At 60.2% G+C, this 18,298-nt stretch overlaps 9 protein-coding genes across 9 annotated transcripts in view; 7 read left to right on the top strand and 2 right to left on the bottom strand.

Moving 5' to 3' along the window:
• Positions 1-239, top strand: part of SDRG_11580 (hypothetical protein) — a gene marked incomplete at both ends in the record, with an annotated part of 1,626 nt that extends 1,387 nt beyond the window's left edge. Inside the window, one exon of the mRNA XM_008617622.1 lies at positions 187-239. Within this exon, the coding sequence (XP_008615844.1) occupies positions 187-239 (53 nt within the window). The remainder of the gene's footprint in view (positions 1-186) is intronic.
• A 189-nt stretch (positions 240-428) lies between these two features.
• SDRG_11581 (hypothetical protein) lies at positions 429-1,264 on the top strand. The gene has a single exon (XM_008617623.1). The coding sequence runs from the start codon at positions 458-460 to the stop codon at positions 1,229-1,231; it is 774 nt and encodes a 257-aa protein (XP_008615845.1). The 5' UTR covers positions 429-457; the 3' UTR covers positions 1,232-1,264.
• A 1,086-nt stretch (positions 1,265-2,350) lies between these two features.
• SDRG_11582 (hypothetical protein) lies at positions 2,351-3,227 on the top strand. Its single transcript, XM_008617624.1, has one exon. It carries the CDS (start codon positions 2,378-2,380, stop codon positions 3,170-3,172), a length of 795 nt encoding a protein of 264 aa, XP_008615846.1. The 5' UTR covers positions 2,351-2,377; the 3' UTR covers positions 3,173-3,227.
• Positions 3,228-3,506: 279 nt separating this feature from the next.
• Positions 3,507-4,424, top strand: SDRG_11583 (hypothetical protein). Its single transcript, XM_008617625.1, has one exon. The coding sequence runs from the start codon at positions 3,685-3,687 to the stop codon at positions 4,315-4,317; it is 633 nt and encodes a 210-aa protein (XP_008615847.1). The 5' UTR covers positions 3,507-3,684; the 3' UTR covers positions 4,318-4,424.
• Positions 4,425-6,398: 1,974 nt separating this feature from the next.
• Positions 6,399-7,375, top strand: SDRG_11584 (hypothetical protein). The gene has a single exon (XM_008617626.1). The coding sequence runs from the start codon at positions 6,415-6,417 to the stop codon at positions 7,312-7,314; it is 900 nt and encodes a 299-aa protein (XP_008615848.1). The 5' UTR covers positions 6,399-6,414; the 3' UTR covers positions 7,315-7,375.
• A 618-nt stretch (positions 7,376-7,993) lies between these two features.
• Positions 7,994-8,332, top strand: SDRG_11585 (hypothetical protein; the record flags this gene model as incomplete). The annotated part of the gene is made up of 1 exon (XM_008617627.1): positions 7,994-8,332. One exon carries the CDS (start codon positions 7,994-7,996, stop codon positions 8,330-8,332), a length of 339 nt encoding a protein of 112 aa, XP_008615849.1.
• Positions 8,333-8,478: 146 nt separating this feature from the next.
• On the bottom strand, positions 8,479-9,276 carry SDRG_11586 (hypothetical protein). The gene has a single exon (XM_008617628.1). The coding sequence runs from the start codon at positions 9,254-9,256 to the stop codon at positions 8,567-8,569; it is 690 nt and encodes a 229-aa protein (XP_008615850.1). The 5' UTR covers positions 9,257-9,276; the 3' UTR covers positions 8,479-8,566.
• An 895-nt stretch (positions 9,277-10,171) lies between these two features.
• Positions 10,172-12,050, top strand: SDRG_11587 (hypothetical protein; the record flags this gene model as incomplete). Its single annotated transcript, XM_008617629.1, has 9 exons — positions 10,172-10,314; positions 10,362-10,659; positions 10,711-10,842; positions 10,893-11,110; positions 11,158-11,324; positions 11,375-11,484; positions 11,530-11,582; positions 11,634-11,904; positions 11,958-12,050. The coding sequence occupies 9 exons, from the start codon at positions 10,172-10,174 to the stop codon at positions 12,048-12,050; spliced, it is 1,485 nt and encodes a 494-aa protein (XP_008615851.1).
• A 22-nt stretch (positions 12,051-12,072) lies between these two features.
• Positions 12,073-16,773, bottom strand: SDRG_11588 (hypothetical protein; the record flags this gene model as incomplete). The annotated part of the gene is made up of 8 exons (XM_008617630.1): positions 12,073-12,520; positions 12,572-13,005; positions 13,045-16,082; positions 16,124-16,253; positions 16,293-16,381; positions 16,425-16,545; positions 16,590-16,678; positions 16,731-16,773. 8 exons carry the CDS (start codon positions 16,771-16,773, stop codon positions 12,073-12,075), a joined length of 4,392 nt encoding a protein of 1,463 aa, XP_008615852.1.
• Between the last annotated feature and the right edge of the window lie 1,525 nt (positions 16,774-18,298).

Below are 18,298 nucleotides of genomic sequence, written 5' to 3' on the forward strand. Positions count from 1 at the left end.
GGCAGCAGCTCGGCAAAAATTCCGCACCCATCGACGGACGACAACGCATCGCTCTTCTCAGCGAAGAGCAGAGCGATCCGTGCTCATGCTGTCCTGTCCAGCGCAGCAAGAAGACGTGGCCGCACTGGAATTCAGTGGCCTCTCCTGCAAACCAAGAGGCCTCCGGTCAAATATGTTGCGACTCAGATCCCGTCAACGACGCCAGCAACCTCGTTGGACACGTTGCAGAATTCCCGTAGGCAAGTACATTGCACCCAAGTCCCGACGTATTGGAGCTTGGATAGCTCTTTGCCGTAAGCTTTATCACGCTCCATAACGAACATCGCCCATTGCGATCCATTGCAAGGCAAATGAGAGCGCCGATCAAGTGGGCAGTGTACTCATCTAGGCGAATTCCAAGAAACGAGGGTCATGTCCACTTGGAGAGCCGTGTCCAACGGCATGGAGAGCGTGACACATGCGGCGCAGGTGCAAGTCCCGGATCCATTCTGCATCTTCCATCATCTTGCCATCACGTATGACGATGCGCCAGGTGCTACTGATGCTGTGCGCGCTGGTCATGGTGGCTGTCGCGCAGACGACGCCGTCGACAACCAACCCCTTCTTGCCCGCGGAGAGCGCGTGCCAGCGCTGCGCCAACACGGGCACGTGCGACCAAGCGTACCGCGGCAACGCAGGCAAGTACTGCGGCAACTGGCTCGCGCCGCCGAACCTCGCGCGGGCCGTGTGCTGCTGCCCGACCAAGAGCATTTGCGCCATCTCGGCGGACCTCAAGCGCTGCGAGTGCCGGGAGGAAAAGTCGATTCCGTACTGGGTCTGGATCCTTGTCGCGATTGGTGTCATCCTCATCGGCGTCGGCATTTACTTTTGCTGCTGCCGCCCCACGCCCACCCCCGAGACCGTCTACGTGCAGCAAGCCGCGCCCATGTACGTCGAGCAGCCCATGGGCATGTGCGGTGCGCCCGGCCAGCCCGTTTACGTCCAAGGGCAGCCGATGATGGTCAATGGTGGCTACGGCTACGGCGGCTACGGTCCGGGCTATGGCTACGGTGACGGCGGCCTCGCGGCGGGTGTCGCGGTCGGTGCGACCGCGGGTCTTGTTGGCGGCCTTGCACTCGGCGCAGCCATGGACGCGGGCCACGGCTATGGTGGTGGCTACGGCGGCGGCTACGGCGGCGGCTACGGCGGCGAAGGCGGCGGTGGCGGTGCCACGTTTGGCGGTGACTTTTAACCCACGAGTAAACTCGAATATCTATTCTGAAAATATTGTTTGAGCACTATGCGGAGGGAGTCAAGGAGAGAGATTTGCGGGATGCAGGCCTGATTGGGAATTCCGCGTCACGTCATCTCGCAGTCTACAACGGCAAAGTGCATGATCGATCGTAAGCGGATCGTGGGTACACAAATACACGGCTACGGCGTCGTAATACATTCGTACTCTAGTATGTACTGTACAATGCTGTCTACTAGACCAAGGACTGACGCGATCATCCGGCGTGCCACTCTCCAAGATACTGGCACCCACTGACTGGCACCCAAGGAATCCTGCCTTGCACTGCGATGAGCGCTATAGCGTTCAGAAACCATCGTCATAGCAACGCACCACTCGTGCACGCTGGCTTGTCCCTGCTTGCTTGCAGAGGCCGCCTCGGTGGCATCCGCGATGACGGCCTCGGGCTCTTGACGTGCCGTATGTAGCGGTGGTCGCCAGCATCCACATCTCCGCCAGGAGGGGACTGACTAGCGTACCGTGCACTAGTAGTGCAGTACGTCTTGTCGCGGCTAATTGCGCTCGTGCAGCGCAGTTGCGGCGAGTCCTATCTGAGCCTGCAGACACCTCAAAGATTGTCCTTGCGAGTGTGAGGCTGCAAATGGTGTGCCTCCATACAACCATTCATATATCCGTGATACAACGGAAATAGTATGACACACCTAATGCCAAAAAGAGGGTCCATTGTCGGCGTTGACAAGAACGTACACCTCGTGCGACTATAGAACTGCTAGTATTGGCAACACACTCGAGTCCGAGCGTTTGATATTTCGGGTAGAGGTCTCGCCGTGACCTACGGCCGAGTGACCTGGAGGACACACATGCGTAAGTTGCGCTTAGCACCCGCGTAATGCTTGCGACTCGCTGCGGAGCCGTTGCTTTCGCGAGCTCCAGCAACGAAGAGGGGCGATAAGCTTACCTATTTTCTGAGAGCTCTGATTTATTTGGAGCAGCCGCGCGACCGCGAGCTCGTGCAAGGCTGCGCGGTTGCTGACGCTGGAAGCTTGAAGAAGTGGTCCCTCTTTTTGTCACGGCGCGACAGGGCACAAAATTACACCCGCTGGCGGCACGGATGTGGAAAGATCGTGCAACATTTTAAAAACCTGCATGATACACTTATGGTTCGTATACAAATTAAACTTTCAATTAAATCGACCCAAGCAGAATCTCGCACGCTGGAGTCATTTTCCGATTTCGCGTCCGATGCGCAAGTCCATTGCCTCCTGCCTCCTCCTCTTGGTGGCGCTGCTCGCCACCGTCTGCGCGCAGACGCCGGCGCCGGCGCTTTCGCAGCCCATCGACCAGTGCCTCCAGTGCCAAACCTACGGCCAGTGCGCGCTCGCCTACAAGAACACGCCCGGCCAGTTCTGCGGCAAGTGGGTCTCGGCCGCCGGTGTCCTCCCGTGCTGCTGCCCCGCCAACAGCGCCTGCGCCATGCCCAAGGACAGCAAGGCCTGCCTCTGCAAGGAGATGCCGCCCCCGAAGAAGGCGACGCCGTTCTGGGTCTGGATCCTCGTTGCCATTGGTGTCATCCTCATCGGCGTCGGCATTTACTTTTGCTTTTGCCGCCCGTCGGCCGACGACGAAGTCGTCTTTGTCGAGACGCAGCAGCCCGTGTACGTCCAGCAGCCCCAGCCCGTTGTGTATCAGCAGCAGCAGTACGGCCAGCAGCCCGTTGTCTACCAACAGCAGCCCATGTACGTCCAGCACACGGTCGTCCACGACAACGACGGCGGCATGGGTGTCGGTGCGGGCGTCGCGATCGGCGCTGCGGCGGGTCTCGTCGGCGGTCTTGCTCTGGGTGCTGCCCTTGACAGCGGTGCTCACGGTGGCGGCGGCGGCGGCTACGGTGGTGGCTACGGTGGTGGCGACGACGAGGGCACCTTTGGCGGCGATTTTTAAGCCTCTCGCCCTTCTATCCTATAACCTTGCTAAATCTATTTGATCTACATCGACTTGCCTCTCTACTGCCTTCGAGACGAGCTTCTCGCGCGTCATGGGACCAAGCACGAGCGTTCCAACTACAGTGTATTCTCACGGCAGGTTCACCCAAAATACAGCGCGCGCTGAGTCCGCCCCTGCAGCGTCGCAGACAGGCTCAGCTGACAGGATTGAACTTTGAGATCCCGCCTTCAATTCCCGCCATCCAGCGTGGGACGCTCTATGGATAACAGTATGGGGTATCTCAGGGGGTATCTGGGGTATCTGGCACATGGACATGACACATACTTTGTCAGGCGCACGTGATACCACCTCCACGCCTCTAGTCACAGCGTGTGGCCACATCGCGTTCGCTCTTGGAGCAACGAACGGCGGGAACTGCGTTCTTATTGCATCCGGTTATCGTAGCAACGGCCATTTTGGTCGCTTCAACGGTCGCGGTTCCGAGCGTGAACTTCGAAAATCGATCGACCATGTCGCGTCTCGTGCTGGTGCTCGTCGCGCTGCTCTGCGCCGCAGTGCACGCCGCGACTGACACGTGCCAAGTGTGCGCATCTACAGGACAGTGCGACGCGGCCTACAAGGGCCTACCCGGCAAGTACTGCGGCCCGTGGCTCTCGAGCGGCGTCAAGCAGGTGTGCTGCTGCCCGACCGCCGCAGTCTGTGCCATCCCGCTGCAAGCCAACGCTTGTCTCTGCAAAGCGCCCCCGCCGGCGCGAGCCTCGTCGTCCGATGCCACACCGACGTACGTTTGGGTGCTCGTCGCGCTTGCTGTTGTCGCTGGCCTCGCCTGCTTTTGCTGCTGCCGCAGCACCCAACATGCCAGTGATGACAGCTACGTTGCGATTCAATCGACGCCGCAGCCCATGTACGTCCAGCAGCCCGTCTATATGGCGCCGCAGCCCGTGTACGTGGACCGAGGGCCGGGCGTCGGAACCGGCATGGCCATCGGTGCCGCCGCCGGGCTCATCGGCGGTATTGCCATTGGCGAAGCACTCGCTGACCATGGCGACAGTGGCTATGGCGGCGGCTACGGTGATGGCGGCGGCTACGGTGATGGCGGCGGCTACGGCGGCGACGGAGGCACGTTCGGCGGCGACTTCTAGCTCTTCAGACCACCACACTCCCAGTTGACCAACAACGCGTATTAGTATGCTTTTACATGACAAGTTGTCACAACTTCGGCCGGATGTTCCATGTGGCAATTGTTCCAGCGGTTGTACCCGAGCCAAGTGGTTTGTTTAAAATCAGTCGCCGATGGCGACGCCAGTAGCGCGTCTCGTCCTACTGGGGACGCTGCTGCCGGTGCTTGCGATAGACGGCTGCGCCCGCTGTGCTCGCACGGGTGACTGCACTGCCGCGTACGACGGTAGGCCCGGTGTCTTTTGCTCCACAGCCGCGGGTCACTGCTGCTGTCCGGCAGCCAGCGCCTGCATGGCTCCCACCGCTGAATGTTCCATGTGCGTTTGTCAAGCGCCTCGTCAGTTGCTGCGCCTCTTGCCGGACGACCCGTCTTGCGTTGTGCTTGGCGTCGTCGTCTTCTGCGTCGCAATCTTTCTCATCCTGCCGCTAGTCTGCTCGATGTGCTGCTACTGCTACGATCCCGCCGGGACGCTCGTCGCCAAGCTACGCGACCTCCAGCCAAGCGCGTACGAGCCGCCAGACGTCGCGGCCGTGCTAGCATTAACAAGAGTGCATCGTGAGTCGGCGCATCCAAAGGTCGATGACATAATTGAGCACACTCGTCTTGTTCTCTGTGCCAGAGCTCGTGGCTGGACCAGGGATGGTGAGTATGGGCCATTTTCGTAATGAGTGAATACGTACTCACGACTCAAAATTTCTTAATGTGAGTGCACTCACAACTCTGAGTGACTCGGAGCCGACTCAGAGCCTACTCAACGCTACAATGCTTGCGCTTCTTGGCCCGCTCATGCGTGGGAGCCACCGCCGCTGTACCAAGTGTTTTTGGCGTTGATGCCCGACTCGCTCTCATCGTTGTTGGCGTCGAGGTCGAAAAATTTGACGAGCGTCGCAGCAGCTTGCGAAGCAGACATTGTCGGTGGCCATGCTGAGAGCCGTCTTGCGGTTCACGATGAGTCTCGCCACGCACGCATGTACGCGCGCGATGACGTCGCGGTTGCCTTTTTCAAGGTAGCCATCCAAGGTTCCACTCTGCTTCCCGCCAACGTTGCTGGCCTTCTGGGTACTGTTGCTGGCCGGCTTCTGTGGAGCAGCCTTGCGCACGCTGGCCTTGGGGACGAGGGACGGATGTTTGTGCTTGAAATGGTGGAGCGCATTCGACGCCCTCCCCGCGTAGAGGGCGACGATACAGTCGCTAAACTTACTCTTGTTGCTCAGGCACACGCGGCATACGTAGTCGTAAACGGCGGCTTTGTCGTTCTCGCTTGGCACACGCTCGTACTCGCCGAAATGCTCCCAAATCCATGAGGTCCGGCCCTTGCGCGTGCGTTGGACGCGTTGGTGGTCGCCATGGAACACATTTGGTTGGGTCTTTGCTGAAGGCACACGCGTGCGTTCCATCCTCAGCCATTCGTACGTCCGACGATTGCCGTCGTGTGCACTCTGTAGACATTCGGCAATTAGAACTCTCAACTGTTGTGTCTGTGCCGCATCATGCAGTCCGGCAATGTCTTGCTTTTAATTCCGAATATTAAATGCGCCTTAAATAGGCTAAAATGCCACGCCATTCCGGGGTTCGAAGTGGATGACTCGACCCACTCACATGCACTCACTCAATGAGGTGCCTGAGTGAATAGCGATTCACTTCCAGTGAATCTACTCGTGTTTGTAGGAAACGCGACTCAACTGGTATTCACTCACCATCCAGCCGCTGGACAAAAATGAAGCTTGCTCGAAGCGACGTTGTCGGCGCGTGGCAGGGCGCTTCAGCGAAGGTGACGTCGAGCTGCCGGTGAAAGTGGCTGCGCTGCGCCGAGCTTGGGATTGCCATGGCTGCCCGCCATTGTGCCACGAGCATCGGGACTTGGTCGCTTCCGGCTGCAACCTTGGAAATTTAAAAAAAGTGCGAAGGGATTGCATACAAACACCAAGTATCATTTCGGTTGGTCATTAATATTAGCTCTGATCATTTTATTGTCACTAAGTTTGATAATTGTATGCCTATTTTTACTTTTCTAAAAATGCGTGCGTGGCATTCCGATTTTCACCAAGATCTGGCTGGCATGGCATCGTCGCGGTCCCTGCCATCGATGGACGCGCGGCCACCTCTGGGCGCCAAGGTCGGCGAAGCGCACCGACCGGCCATCGACATCATCGCCACGTACATGAACTCGTCGGACAACCGGCTCAACGCCAAGGCCGACAGCACGCGGTCCGTGCATGGCTCTGGTGATCTCAAGCGACCGTCGTCGCAAGCGCAGAGCCGCGACAGCAGCGCTGAGTGGGGCTGGTTTCACGACATCGACAGCAGCGTCGAGTCGATGGGCGACAACTCGATGATGGGCATGCCCCGGCGGCGGTTCAGCGGCGGCGACTCTGGAGGCCACATCATTCACGACGAGCAGCAGAGCTTGAGCCGCATGACAGCGCTCAAGACGTTTCCAAACGATGGCAAGGTGCTCACGGCCGCTGTATCCATTCCCAAGTTCCGCATCGTACAGAACCGCGCCGGCGCCGACCGCCACGCCGAGTACCTCGTGACGTTCAAGCTCGGGCGCGAGTACCACACTGACTGGCGGCGCTACTCGGAGTTTGAAGGTATCGTCAAGAAGCTCGACATGGGGCTGTACCCGCGGGCGAGCGTCGCGTGGCGCGCCGTTGACAACCGCTGGTTCAACCGGCTCGAGCCGAGCTATCTGCACAAAAAGTGCATTGCGCTCGAGGTGTTTCTTCGGGACCTCATGTACGAGCTCCTCGAGCCCGACGTCTTTATCGACTTCCTCGGCAGTCGCGTCAACTCGCGCCCGTCCGACGCCTCAGCCGAGCGCGCCGCCGCCCAGCTGCCCAAGGAGCTACGTCCGCCCCAGCCCCAGGAAGAGCGCGAGCTCTTTGAGAAGCTCTGGGCCGAAAACTTCAAGCGGTCGGCCGTCAACTACACAGAACCAGTCGTCGCCGACGGCTGACTTATTTACACATAACACTATTACGAGTGCAGCTATAACTCGCAACGTTGTCCCACGCCCATGGCCTTGACAGGCACCCAGTAGCACGCACCTGCGCGGCAAGTAGCCACCATCCCCGAGCCTCCTCGGGCCGCAAAGCTCCGGCAAAATACTTCAGTGTGAATGCACATATACAACAGCAAAGGCGCGTGCTGCAGCTGCTAGCGTCTCGGCTTGGTCAGCTGCTGGCCATTGCTCATCCTAGGAAGCGGTCGCCACCCTGGCGTCAAGGTCGCGCTGCTGAATTGTGCTGCTGATCGTGGCTGTTTGCACCCAAGGACCCGAGCGGGGTTACTCACGGCCAAGGTGTCAAGCGGCCCACTCTACCTCCGCCCACGTGGAAGCCGCGTCCACATCAAGGCGGAGCCACATCGTGCCACATCACGGCGATGCGATCTTTGCGCGTCCGCAGCTTCCGCAGCTGGTTCGGCGCCAAAGAACTGCAAGGCCATTGGTCAAAACACTTGGCGTTTTTCTGATTGGTCGTTCTAAAATAGCACGACCACCCATCTTTAATAGAAAAGATTCAATTCGATTGTAATCTATCTATGAAGGAAGACGAAATACGAATAAAAATCCTTTTTATTCATGACCGACCGCCGTTTGCAGGTCACGACGCGCCAGTTTGGATTTGGCGGCGATGACGGCAACGTGGTGTCTCCGCATGATGGTGCTCAGCGCGCTCGTGGCGGTCGCCGCTGCCGACAACCGGTACGAGGCTGACGGCACGCCGTCGATGCAGCTCGTCGTTCTTGGCCTGCCTGTCTGGGCGTGGATCCTCATCGGCTGCGTCCTCTTGGCCGGCGCCGGCTACGGCCTCTATCGCCACCTCGAGAAGAAGATGGCAGCGGAAGACGCTGCGCTTCCTATCGTCTATATTGAAGCCAAGACGACAAAGGCCTCGCCGGCCATCGTGCTCACCGACGCCGCATCCGTCGCGCTCGCGCAGCCTGCGCCGCCGCCCCACGTCGTCGTCTAAGCATCCAACACGACTCTATTTATGCTCATGTTGTCGGGCAGCGCTATCGTCACAGTGCTCTCCTGCAGGCAACGCTACTGGCTCATGTACCTGCTTCTTGTCCTCGGTCATGGACAGGCCAGCGAATCCGCACCAACTCATGCAGATCAACATCGCAGCGCATGCTAAGCAGCATGACATGTAAATATTATCCATTAGCTCGGACGGTACGCTACGCATCTTCCTCATGTGGCATTAGGCCTTGATGGGCCCTGCGATCGAGACAAAGTCGTCAAAGGTCTCGTGCTTGGCGGAAGGCCGCGGCGGAACCTGTCGGCGCGCGACGTCAAGTGCTGCTAGCAGGAGACGCGACTGTGCGCCATCGAGAGGTGTGAGCCGGGGCAGCGACTTGCGTATCTGTAGGCTTGCGCTGTCAAGAACCCCGCGCGCTGTGTCGTGAAGCTCTTCGGCAGTCCAGCGGGCAGCCATGGCCAACGCGCGGGCGGCGCGGATGCGGTGGCGGTCGTGCAGCGTCGGTGACGTGAGCACTTGGTCATCCGGAACGATCTCAGGGCGCTGGACGACGACAAGCGACCGCATCGAGCGCCTGCCGCCTGTCCGGAGAATCGTATATTCGACATGGACGTCGAGAAGCAGCTGCAGAAGCTTCTCGGAGGCCGCCGGGAGCACCTCGACCTTGAGGAGGACGTCGACGTCGTCGCCGGTTGAGATGGTGGCGATGCGCACGCGGTACTCGGAGTAAGCGTAGATCGTGTCGTAGTCGTGCATGGTCTCCATCTCGATCCAAACGCTGGGCCCTCCTTCACACTGGAGCCGGACGTCCGCGACCGCTTCGATCGCGTGCATGTGGCAGTTGACGAAGACGACGCCGTCGGCGTCCGCGGCAACGTGCGCCTGCGACGGGTACGCTCGTAGTTGCAGCATGAATATGAATATGGTTCCGAGAGAAAACGCTGAGTGCTGGACGAGCACCATCACTCACGTTACCAGCGCTCCTCGAGAGGTAGACTTGAGCGATGGTGCGGTACTAGTACCGTAGCTATAAGCTCCAGTGCATTAATTGGGACCCTTTGGCGCAGAGAGGCCAGCCGGATGTCCCCATCAGACACGTTGTGGGAGGTGCATGGCGGCAACACTTGGTATTTAGTTTAGTGTGAGGTACTTTCCACTGGTCGATTCGCCCATTTCGGAAATCTAGGTAAGCTTACTTGATTTGTGGGCCTCTGGCGGATCGGAATCTGTTGTAACATTTCCAGCGGCCAAGTCTGGGACAACCGAAACAGCTCAATACCACCTTTCAACAAGTGTAGTTCGGTGTTGTGGCCATAGAGCGATCCACTGTGGACATATTTCCCAGCAATGACAATAACACTATTTTTGTATACTCTTCGCGTTTCAATAGCTGCTCTATCGCAAGAGAAATCTCGTCGTGAAAATACACATTTCTCGTGGTGTCAACATTTAAAACGCGGATATCTCGAGCTCCAGGTCTCGAACGAAGGCGCTACAGCGCATTTCGTCATCTCCAAAACATACTGTGCCGACCTGCCAAGTTTCAGTCATCTCGATTTCAAAGTCGATCTGGCCTCCTCGCGGCCTCGCGATCGTCGCGCTGCGCCATCGCTCACTGATACTTGTCGCGGATTGGCTCAAAATACATGATATATGGCCAATCCAATCGGTCGTTCGAGTATCAATCCATCATACCAGGGGTTTAAAACAGCTCAGTTTTTCACGTATCCCATTGGCTGAAATAGGAAAGAAACATCGCGGGTGCGCTTTTCCGAAAATCCCGGTGCGGCTTTCGTCCGATTGGTTCAAGTCCAATCCAGCATTGGGATGGAGTCCAGCAACCCAGCTCTTCTGGCCGCGCTTCCTGCCGACGGCGCCGTCGCCCAAGCGCTCTTCATGGCCCATGGCACTGGGCTATGCGTCCGCTGCTGCATGCGCTTCGCCGGCGTCAGCGACGAGAAGCTCTACCGGTACGAGCGCCCATCGCTGTCCTCGCTGACAAATCTCTCTCTGCCAGGCGTCCCACCGCCGAGCTTGCAGCCACGTGGGCAGCCTATGCGGCGCAGCATGCGCAAGTCGACCTTGCCGCTTCCGAAGACGCGGCCAACTGCACGGTCTGCCTCAACATCTTTGAAGGCCTTTTGTCGCCGGAAGGCCTGGCGATGGTCGAGGCCAGCGTCCGCGACAGCGGCTACACGACGACAACGTTCCTCATTGCCATCAAGATCCCGAGCTCGGTGCTCATCCGCCAGCATGCGCTTCTGCAGTACCTCAAGACGAAGCTCCACCCTGTCGACTTGAAGGAAGTGCTCAAGGTATCATCTCTCCATGCGCTCGATACCTCGATTGACGACAAATGCGACTAGTGGTGCATTACGCCCGTCTTTGCGTCCTTCTTGGGCGACGCGACGTACGACGCATCGAGCGATCTCACGGTGAACCTGCAGTTTGGCCACCCGCTCTCGGAAGCCGAGGCGATGCAGCTGCCGTCGCTCCGCGTCCGTCACCGCCATTCCACGTCCTATCCTCATAAGACGGTATACTGTAGGACACGATCATGCAAAACAAGAAGCGCAAGCTCGAGATCGACGGCTTTGGCGCCGTCTCCCGCGCGCTCTACAACCTCCACGTGCTGCCGGCGGGCGTCCCGAGCCCGCCGACTCGCACCCAGTCGGCTGCGTCCATCACGGTCTCGGTCGAGCGGGCGCCAGTCTACGTCGCGGGTCGGTACCTCAAGTTTATGCGCGGTCTGAGCCAAACGCCCTGGTATGTCCCATCTTGTCCATGTCTTGGTCACTCAGATATGGATGTAGGGTCCTCGATGGCGAGCGTATGGGCGACTCGTCGGTCGAAGAGGCGATTGGCGAAATCATTGCGCCCATGTTTGGCACCAAGTCGTACAAGTTCCACACTGCCGGTCGCGAAGACGTGGACGTGCGCATGCTCGGGAACGGTCGGCCGTTCATCCTCGAGCTCCTCGGTACTACTTGCGTCCTTGCTGAGTCGATCTTATTTTTTTTATGGTTCTAGACGCCAAGGTGGCGACGCTGGCGGCCGATATGTACGCTACGGCCCAGGACCAAGTCAACGCTGCCAACGTCGACATTGTCGAGATCCGCGAACTCACGTCGGCGACTAAGGTGCGCCGTCCTGATGATACCGCATCTGGTAGCATAAGTATTTAGGAGGGCTTTGCCGCGCTGCAGTCGGGCGCCGACTCGAAGCGCAAGACGTACTGGTACGCATTCTATCTACTGTCGCCCACGGTAATCTCATAGTAAGCGAGTAGCTGCGTTGTCTGGACGTCCGGCGTGCTCACGCCCGAGCGCGTCGCGCTTCTCAACGGAATTTCCGACTTGCGCGTCGGCCAGAAGACGCCCGTGCGCGTGCTCCACCGACGCACGCTCCTGACGCGCCCCAAGGTCATCCACGACGCCAGCGTCGAGGTTCTGAACGACCACTACATGCTCCTCCGCCTCACCACGTCCGCGGGCACGTACGTCAAGGAGTTTGTGCACGGCGACCTCGGCCGCACGCACCCCAACGTCGCCTCGCTCCTCGTACCTCCGATGATGCAATAAGATCTGATTGGCTCATCACACAATGGTACTAGGGCTGCGACGCGGACATTTTGCAACTGGACGTGGAAAACCTCATTGACGGCCAGCCTGGTGACGACGCCGACGTCGACATGGACGACGAATAGATGGCTTTATACTATCAATCTATCAAGGCTGTGCATCGAGTGGCGCCAAACTTGCGTACTGGGCTTCGTCCCAGAGATCCCCAATCTCTTCCAGAAGGGACTCGAGCCCCTTGGCGCGCTTCTTGACCTTTGGCTCGGATGGTCTCTCGGTCGGTGGCGGCGCGAGAAGGCTCGTTGCCGTCGGGTTGCCGACGACGGCGGCCGCCATCGCCTCCTTGAAGCGCTGGCACGACATGACGTCGGCCTCGACCGTGTCCTTGGCCAGCAGTCGGTACACGGTGACCGTCCGCGTCTGTCCGAGGCGGTGCGCGCGGTCCATGGCTTGCAGGTCCGTGAACGGGTTCCACGAGTGCTCGAGGAAGAAGACCGTGTCGGCGCCCGTGAGCGTGAGGCCGAGACCGCCCACGGCTGTCGTCAGCAATAGCGCGTGGACGCTCGCGTCCGTATTGAAGCGATCGACGATCGCTTGGCTACAAAAATCTCCACACGTCAACCACTGCAACGAGGGATATGGAGCGTACCGCTGGGGCACCGGCACACTGCCGTCGAGCCGGTCGACGCCAATCTCGGCGCAGTTGGCCGAGAGCATGTCGGCAACTAGGTCGACGGTCGCCTGCAGGTGGCAGAAAATGAGGAACCGGTGGCCGTCGCCGACGTGCGTCTCGAGGAGGTCTTTGAGCGCGAGGAACTTGCCCGAGAGCTCGATGCTTGTGTCGCCGCCGTGGAGCAGCGCCGGGTGCACGCAGAGCTTTTGCAGTTGGCTAAGCTGCTGGAGGCTGTGCGTGCTGCGGTTGGCGCAGGCGTCGTACAGCGCTTTTTGGGCCTCGGGCAGGTCACAGAGTACGTCCTGAATGATTTTCGGAGGCAGCTCTGTGAGCACGTGCTCCTTCGTGCGTCGTAAAATGAACGGCTGCACGCGCGCATGGAGCTGCGTGAGCGCGAGCGCGCCGGCCTCCTACGCGCCTTGAGAATGCCTGCTGCATTGTCTTCTTACCTTTTGGGCGTTGGTGGCCGACTCTTTGCGCGACGCTTGGATCGGCAGCAGCGTCGCCTGGCGAAACTCGGGCCAGAGACCGAGGTACCCCGGCAAGACAAACTCAAAGAGCGACCAGACGTCGACGACGGTGTTCTGAAGCGGTGTGCCCGTCACTGCAATGCGGTGCGTCGCTCGAACGCTCCGGAGCGCCTCGGCCGTCTGGCTCGTCGGGTTCCGGATGACGTGCGCTTCGTCCGCCACGCAGTAGTCGAACGACGTGGTTTGATACAGCTCCATGTCGCGCTGGAGACACGTGTACGTGGTGAGCACGATGACGTTGTCTCGCCACTCGCCGCGCTTCAAATACGGTGTGGCCAGCGCTCTTCGCGCCGCGCTCGACCCTGTGAGCACGACAACGACCGGGTCGTGGAAGAGCCGACGCGCCTCCCGCTTCCAGTGTTCGAGGATCGCCGGCGGCGCCACGATGAGCAGCCGCAGAGACCGACGCTGCATCACGACAGCGATGGACGCGAGGACCTGCAGCGTCTTGCCGAGTCCCATGTCGTCGGCCAGCACCGCGTGGAGACCGTGCGTCGCCAGAAAGGCCAGCCATTGAATACCGTGGACCTGGTACGACCGCCACACGAGGCCGTGCAGCGTCGGCAGTACGCACTCGGGCGGTGTGCCACGCGCCAACTGCTGCAAAAACACTGCCGACGGGTCCGACGACGACGACGGGAGGAGCGCGAGGAGCGGAATGAGCTGCGCCAAGACGCTGGCAGCTTCGCGCGACGCGCGGTTGCACAAGATGCGCAGGGCCGTCGCCACCATCCGCGCCAAGTACGGTACCACCTGCGTCGGCGTTGCCGCGAGCGCCACGATGAGCGCGAGTGCGGCGTCCGGCGAATCGGGCTGCAGCACAGCATCGAGGACTTGGTCGTGGACGTCAGTGGCGAGCACGGCCGCTACTAGCGCGTGCGTGTCTGCCGCCCAGCTGCCGGTGGTGGCCCACGCACACAGAATAGGTCGCAGCTGCGGCGACGTGCGACCCGCGACGGCCAGCAGCCGGCAGAGTCCTTGAAGCTGCTTGTCGCTGCTTGGTGGCGTCACCAGCTCCCGCTCGATCCGGGCGCGCAAGAGCTCCGGAACCATCGGCACGAGGTGGGAGAGCGCAAGGCGGGCGCCGTCAACGCGAACGTCCAGTGGCGCTGTCGACGTCGACGGCCCCAGCGTCACGACGTAGGTTGGCGCCGGGTCGACGGCGACAACAGAGTTGCAGAGATTGTTAACGAGCTTGGTGACGCAGGCGGCGTGCGACGACGCATGGCTCGAGGCAAAGGCGGCGAGCGACATGGCGACGACCGGTGTGACAACCCGCGACGGCTCTTCCTTGAGCGACTGCATCCACGGACGGACGAGGAGGCCGGGCTTGGACCACTGACGCGACACAAAGACGGCGGACGCTGCGGCTGCAGCAATGCGTCGGGCGAGTGTCTCGAAGCTCGTTCGGAGCTTATCCTCGAGAGCAAAGATGTCCTGGCGGAGGTACTGGGCGGTGGTGTACGGCTCGGGCGTCGACAGCGATGCGTACGGAAGATTGCTGACGGTCGCCGCCAGCGCCAGCACGCGGGCCACCGTCCACGATGACGCGTCATCTTCCGTTTTCACCGGCGAGGCAAAGTGCGAATGGAGTCGGATGACGAGCTTGCGGAGCTTTTGGAGGTCGGGCATTTGCTCGGCGTAGAGACTTGTGCGCGGCTGCGTCAAGCTCTGAAGCGCCAAGGCACTGCACGCGGCGGACATACACGTCCATTTCTCAAGGACCCAGAGACCGCAGAGGACGTGAGTGCCCGTGTCGCTCTCCAAGAGCGCTTGGAGCTCGGACGCGCACGTCGTCATACTTGGCGGCAGCGCGTTCAAAACGTCACCAATCGCAGTGCAGAGAACGAGCGTGGTGGCGAGTGATACCCGTCGGGCTGTGATCGGCGCGTTGATCGGTGCAGCGACCTGCGGGAGGGGCCACACGGAGACGTCGACGTGCGAGAGCGTTCTGAGCCAAAGAGAAAGCGTCAAGCCCCACGTAGCATCGACGCGCTTGCCGTGGGCGCGCCACAGCTGCTGCCAGAGACTACTGACACTGTCGCTAAGCGCACTGTCGTTGGACTCGTCGGCGCTGAGCCAGATGAACCAGCACCAGTGCGCAATCGAGAGGACGAGCGGCGGGGAGAGCGGTGTCGTGGCTGCAGCCGTGAGCCACGCCACGCTGGACGTTCGCACAAACGCCGCCGAGTGCCGGAGGTACGTCAGCACCACGTATACGTGTGAGGCCGACCCACGTATGTCATGAGCGAGCAAGCACCGGAGCACATGCCCCGGGGCAACGTCGACGAGCGAGGTCTGCTTGGCCTCCAATAACGCCCAGAGCCGATGGGTGCACCGGTGGACGCTCGACGCCGCTTCGGAGCGTGCGAGCACTTGCGCTGCGGCCGAGTGCACTTCTTCTTCCGACCGCGCACCGAGGCAGTCAACGACAGCGTCCAGAACCTCGGTGGGCAGCGCGACCTTGCAGTAGTGCAGCGCCAAGAGGCCCCCGTGGGCGGCGTGCCATGAAGATGCGCGCAGGTACGGCACCGCATGGCCAATGTGCTGCGGCGCTGCGTCGAGAAGCTTGGCGGCGACCTGCGCTACAAGTTCGCGCACCGGTGCGACCGACCCATCGGAGGCGTAGTCGACCCAAGCCTCGAGCGCCAGCACGCTCAGTCCGCGCACGAGCACCTCGTCAAACCACGCGTGCGAACTTGGCACGCGCGCGTGCGAAAACACATCGCGAAGCACGTGAGCAGCGCCGTGCCGGACTTCCCAGCGCGCGTCAAAGATGGCTTCGAGGCAGTCGAGCAGTAGCAGCGGAAAGCTCGCGAAGCTCGCGTTCGCGCGGCTGTCGGCGGCGACGTCCGTCCGAAAGAGGTGCGTCACTGGCGCGAGGCGAATGACGCGCATCGCGTCACTTGGCAGCAAATCGGCGTCCGCGACCACGCGGTCCGTGTTGGCGCGCGTACCTATCGCGTCGTGAGCATCACCGGCGTGCTGACGCGCCTACTCTGGAGGGCTATTGGTGGCGCGTCGACGGTGATCGACCGGCTCAGACGGCCCCAGAGCCGGCGTCGCTGCAGCGCCAAATGGGCTTGCTGCGACGCGACCGAGTCAAAATTCACTTGGTAATCGTATTCCTAGCACGATTGAGCACTGGGCCAGGTCCGGGACGATACCTCGCCGCCGCTCTTGAGTAGCGGCGCAGCGTTGGCCAAGAGGTGCTCGACATCCAGCTCTTCGAGGCGCAGAAGGCTCTCTCTTTGGGCTACGCACACATGTGATACTGTAGCAGGCAGAAGCGCATCTACCAATCTCGGCGCATGTGGCGAGCGCGACGGGCTGGACCCAGGGCAGCGCATGGATGCTGCCGACCGTACGCGCCGCGGCCACGCGCGTGTCCCACTCGTCGTCGCGGAGGAGCGGGCGCAGCTACAGGCAAAGCGTAGGAGCTGCATGTCGTCGGGCACTCGCACCTTCTGGACGAGCCAGGGCAGGTTGGTGGCCGTAGTGAGGCGCGCGATCTCGTCGCTAGCGTGGGCGCGGATCGGCATGGAGCAGCCATCTACGGCAGCCGGCGTGAGCGCAGGAACCGCAAGCCTCGTCCGTCGGTCGACCTGTCAGCAGCGTAAGGAGGCCCTCGAGGCGCGCTTCCTCCATCGCTTCGATGCAAGCTTCAACGTACTACCTGCAACTCTCAATGCCATCGGTTTCCAGAGGTATTTGAAAATACGCTGGATATTGCTTGGTATGCAGTATCAATGTATCAGCGAGTCGGAATGGCTGTGCGTGGCCGCCAGGGGGAAGAAGTCAAGCGCGGAAGGTAAGTACCTTGGTGATGGCTCCTGAATAAAAAGTGCACACCGTCGGATCAAGCAACCAGTTCTGATTTGTTGGTCCAGATTCCAGATGCGCCCGACCAGAGAGTGTTTGGCCCCGTCCAGGATCGCCGTCCCACTCGACGTTGTGCGCTATCTACTGCGCTCTCTACTGGCTTTTGTAAGCCTCGCCTACGTCGTGTACGACTCGACGTTTTGATGTGCAACTGACCAATGCGAACAGGCTGGCAACAGTCCGAGGCTTTGTGGAGGCACTTGACGCCATCGTGTGCCTTCCGTTCATCCTGTCGGCGGTCGCGCTGAGCCTCTTTGAAGGAGTTCCGTTAGCGCTGGCGATTCGCCGCGAAGAGTTGACAGCGAGCTCTACGGCCGCCGTGGTAGTACTTCCTAATCGTTTGTTGGTTGTTTCGCGGTCGAGTTTATGAGCTTTTTCATCGCCCAGTAAGTGTGGTTGAGCAGGTACGGAGGAGCCGCGAGTTCGGCGGCCAAAGAGCCCTCTGCAACACCGCCTTCGAGAGGGGTGTCAGCGACACGTCAGAAGCCCTTGCGACTGGATTCTGGTTTTGCATTGTGAAAGAACTGGACCAGATGTAAAACACCACTCAGTGCTAGCCCACAAATGCCAGTTGCTCATTTGGTCGAACGATGTGGTGTAAGTAGAAGGCGCTGAGGAAATGACGTTCGATGGACGATTCCCCGCCTTCATCCATGTCCCGACACTCAATAGACGATGCTTGCGTCCTCTGCACGAGGACACGAACCAAGTTGCTGGACGGAGGCGACCAATCGGAACCCTAGTCGTTACAAAATGGACCAATCGCCAGGGATATCGACGGTGCGGTGACGTGAGCCCCCCACTTGCCTCATCTCGCGAGGCTGACACAGTCCAACGTACCCCTATGGCACCAAAACGCCAGGAAGAAGCTGCATCCAAGTCCGCGCTTCACCGCCACCACTACCTCGTCGCTGCTGGTAAGCTGGCCACCCATGCTGAACGAGAGCTCACACTATCTAGCGACTCTCATCGCGGCTTCCTTGTCGATCGGTGCGACAGCGGGCGCTGTTGCGTTTGCGAGTTTGTCGTCGAATAGTGCTGTGACAATGTCGTCGCATTGGTCGAAAGCTGTATCAACTCCTACCATCTCTCTGTGACCTAGCGTGGCGAGTACCCTAACGCGTCCAGTACGAGGTTTTCGAGCTTGAGGCCAATGACACGGAAGCAGCAGCGCCCGCGAATTGTACTGTGGTAGCGCCGATGAATTGCACAGGAGTCGCCAATCGAACGGTATTTCCATCGTCGTCCATGCCCGTGATTCTACCGGTCGGCGACTTGATCACCGAAAATG

Source organism: Saprolegnia diclina, assembly GCF_000281045.1.
Source record: "Saprolegnia diclina VS20 unplaced genomic scaffold supercont1.42, whole genome shotgun sequence".
In the NCBI taxonomy this organism is placed as follows: Eukaryota; Oomycota; class Saprolegniomycetes; order Saprolegniales; family Saprolegniaceae; genus Saprolegnia; species Saprolegnia diclina.

Bases quoted from the DNA above. Each gene is read 5' to 3' on its own strand.
- SDRG_11581 (XM_008617623.1), top strand. From the start codon at position 458: ATGCGGCGCAGGTGCAAGTCCCGGATCCATTCTGCATCTTCCATCATC.
- SDRG_11582 (XM_008617624.1), top strand. From the start codon at position 2,378: ATGATACACTTATGGTTCGTATACAAATTAAACTTTCAATTAAATCGA.
- SDRG_11583 (XM_008617625.1), top strand. From the start codon at position 3,685: ATGTCGCGTCTCGTGCTGGTGCTCGTCGCGCTGCTCTGCGCCGCAGTG.
- SDRG_11584 (XM_008617626.1), top strand. From the start codon at position 6,415: ATGGCATCGTCGCGGTCCCTGCCATCGATGGACGCGCGGCCACCTCTG.
- SDRG_11586 (XM_008617628.1), bottom strand. From the start codon at position 9,256: ATGCTGCAACTACGAGCGTACCCGTCGCAGGCGCACGTTGCCGCGGAC.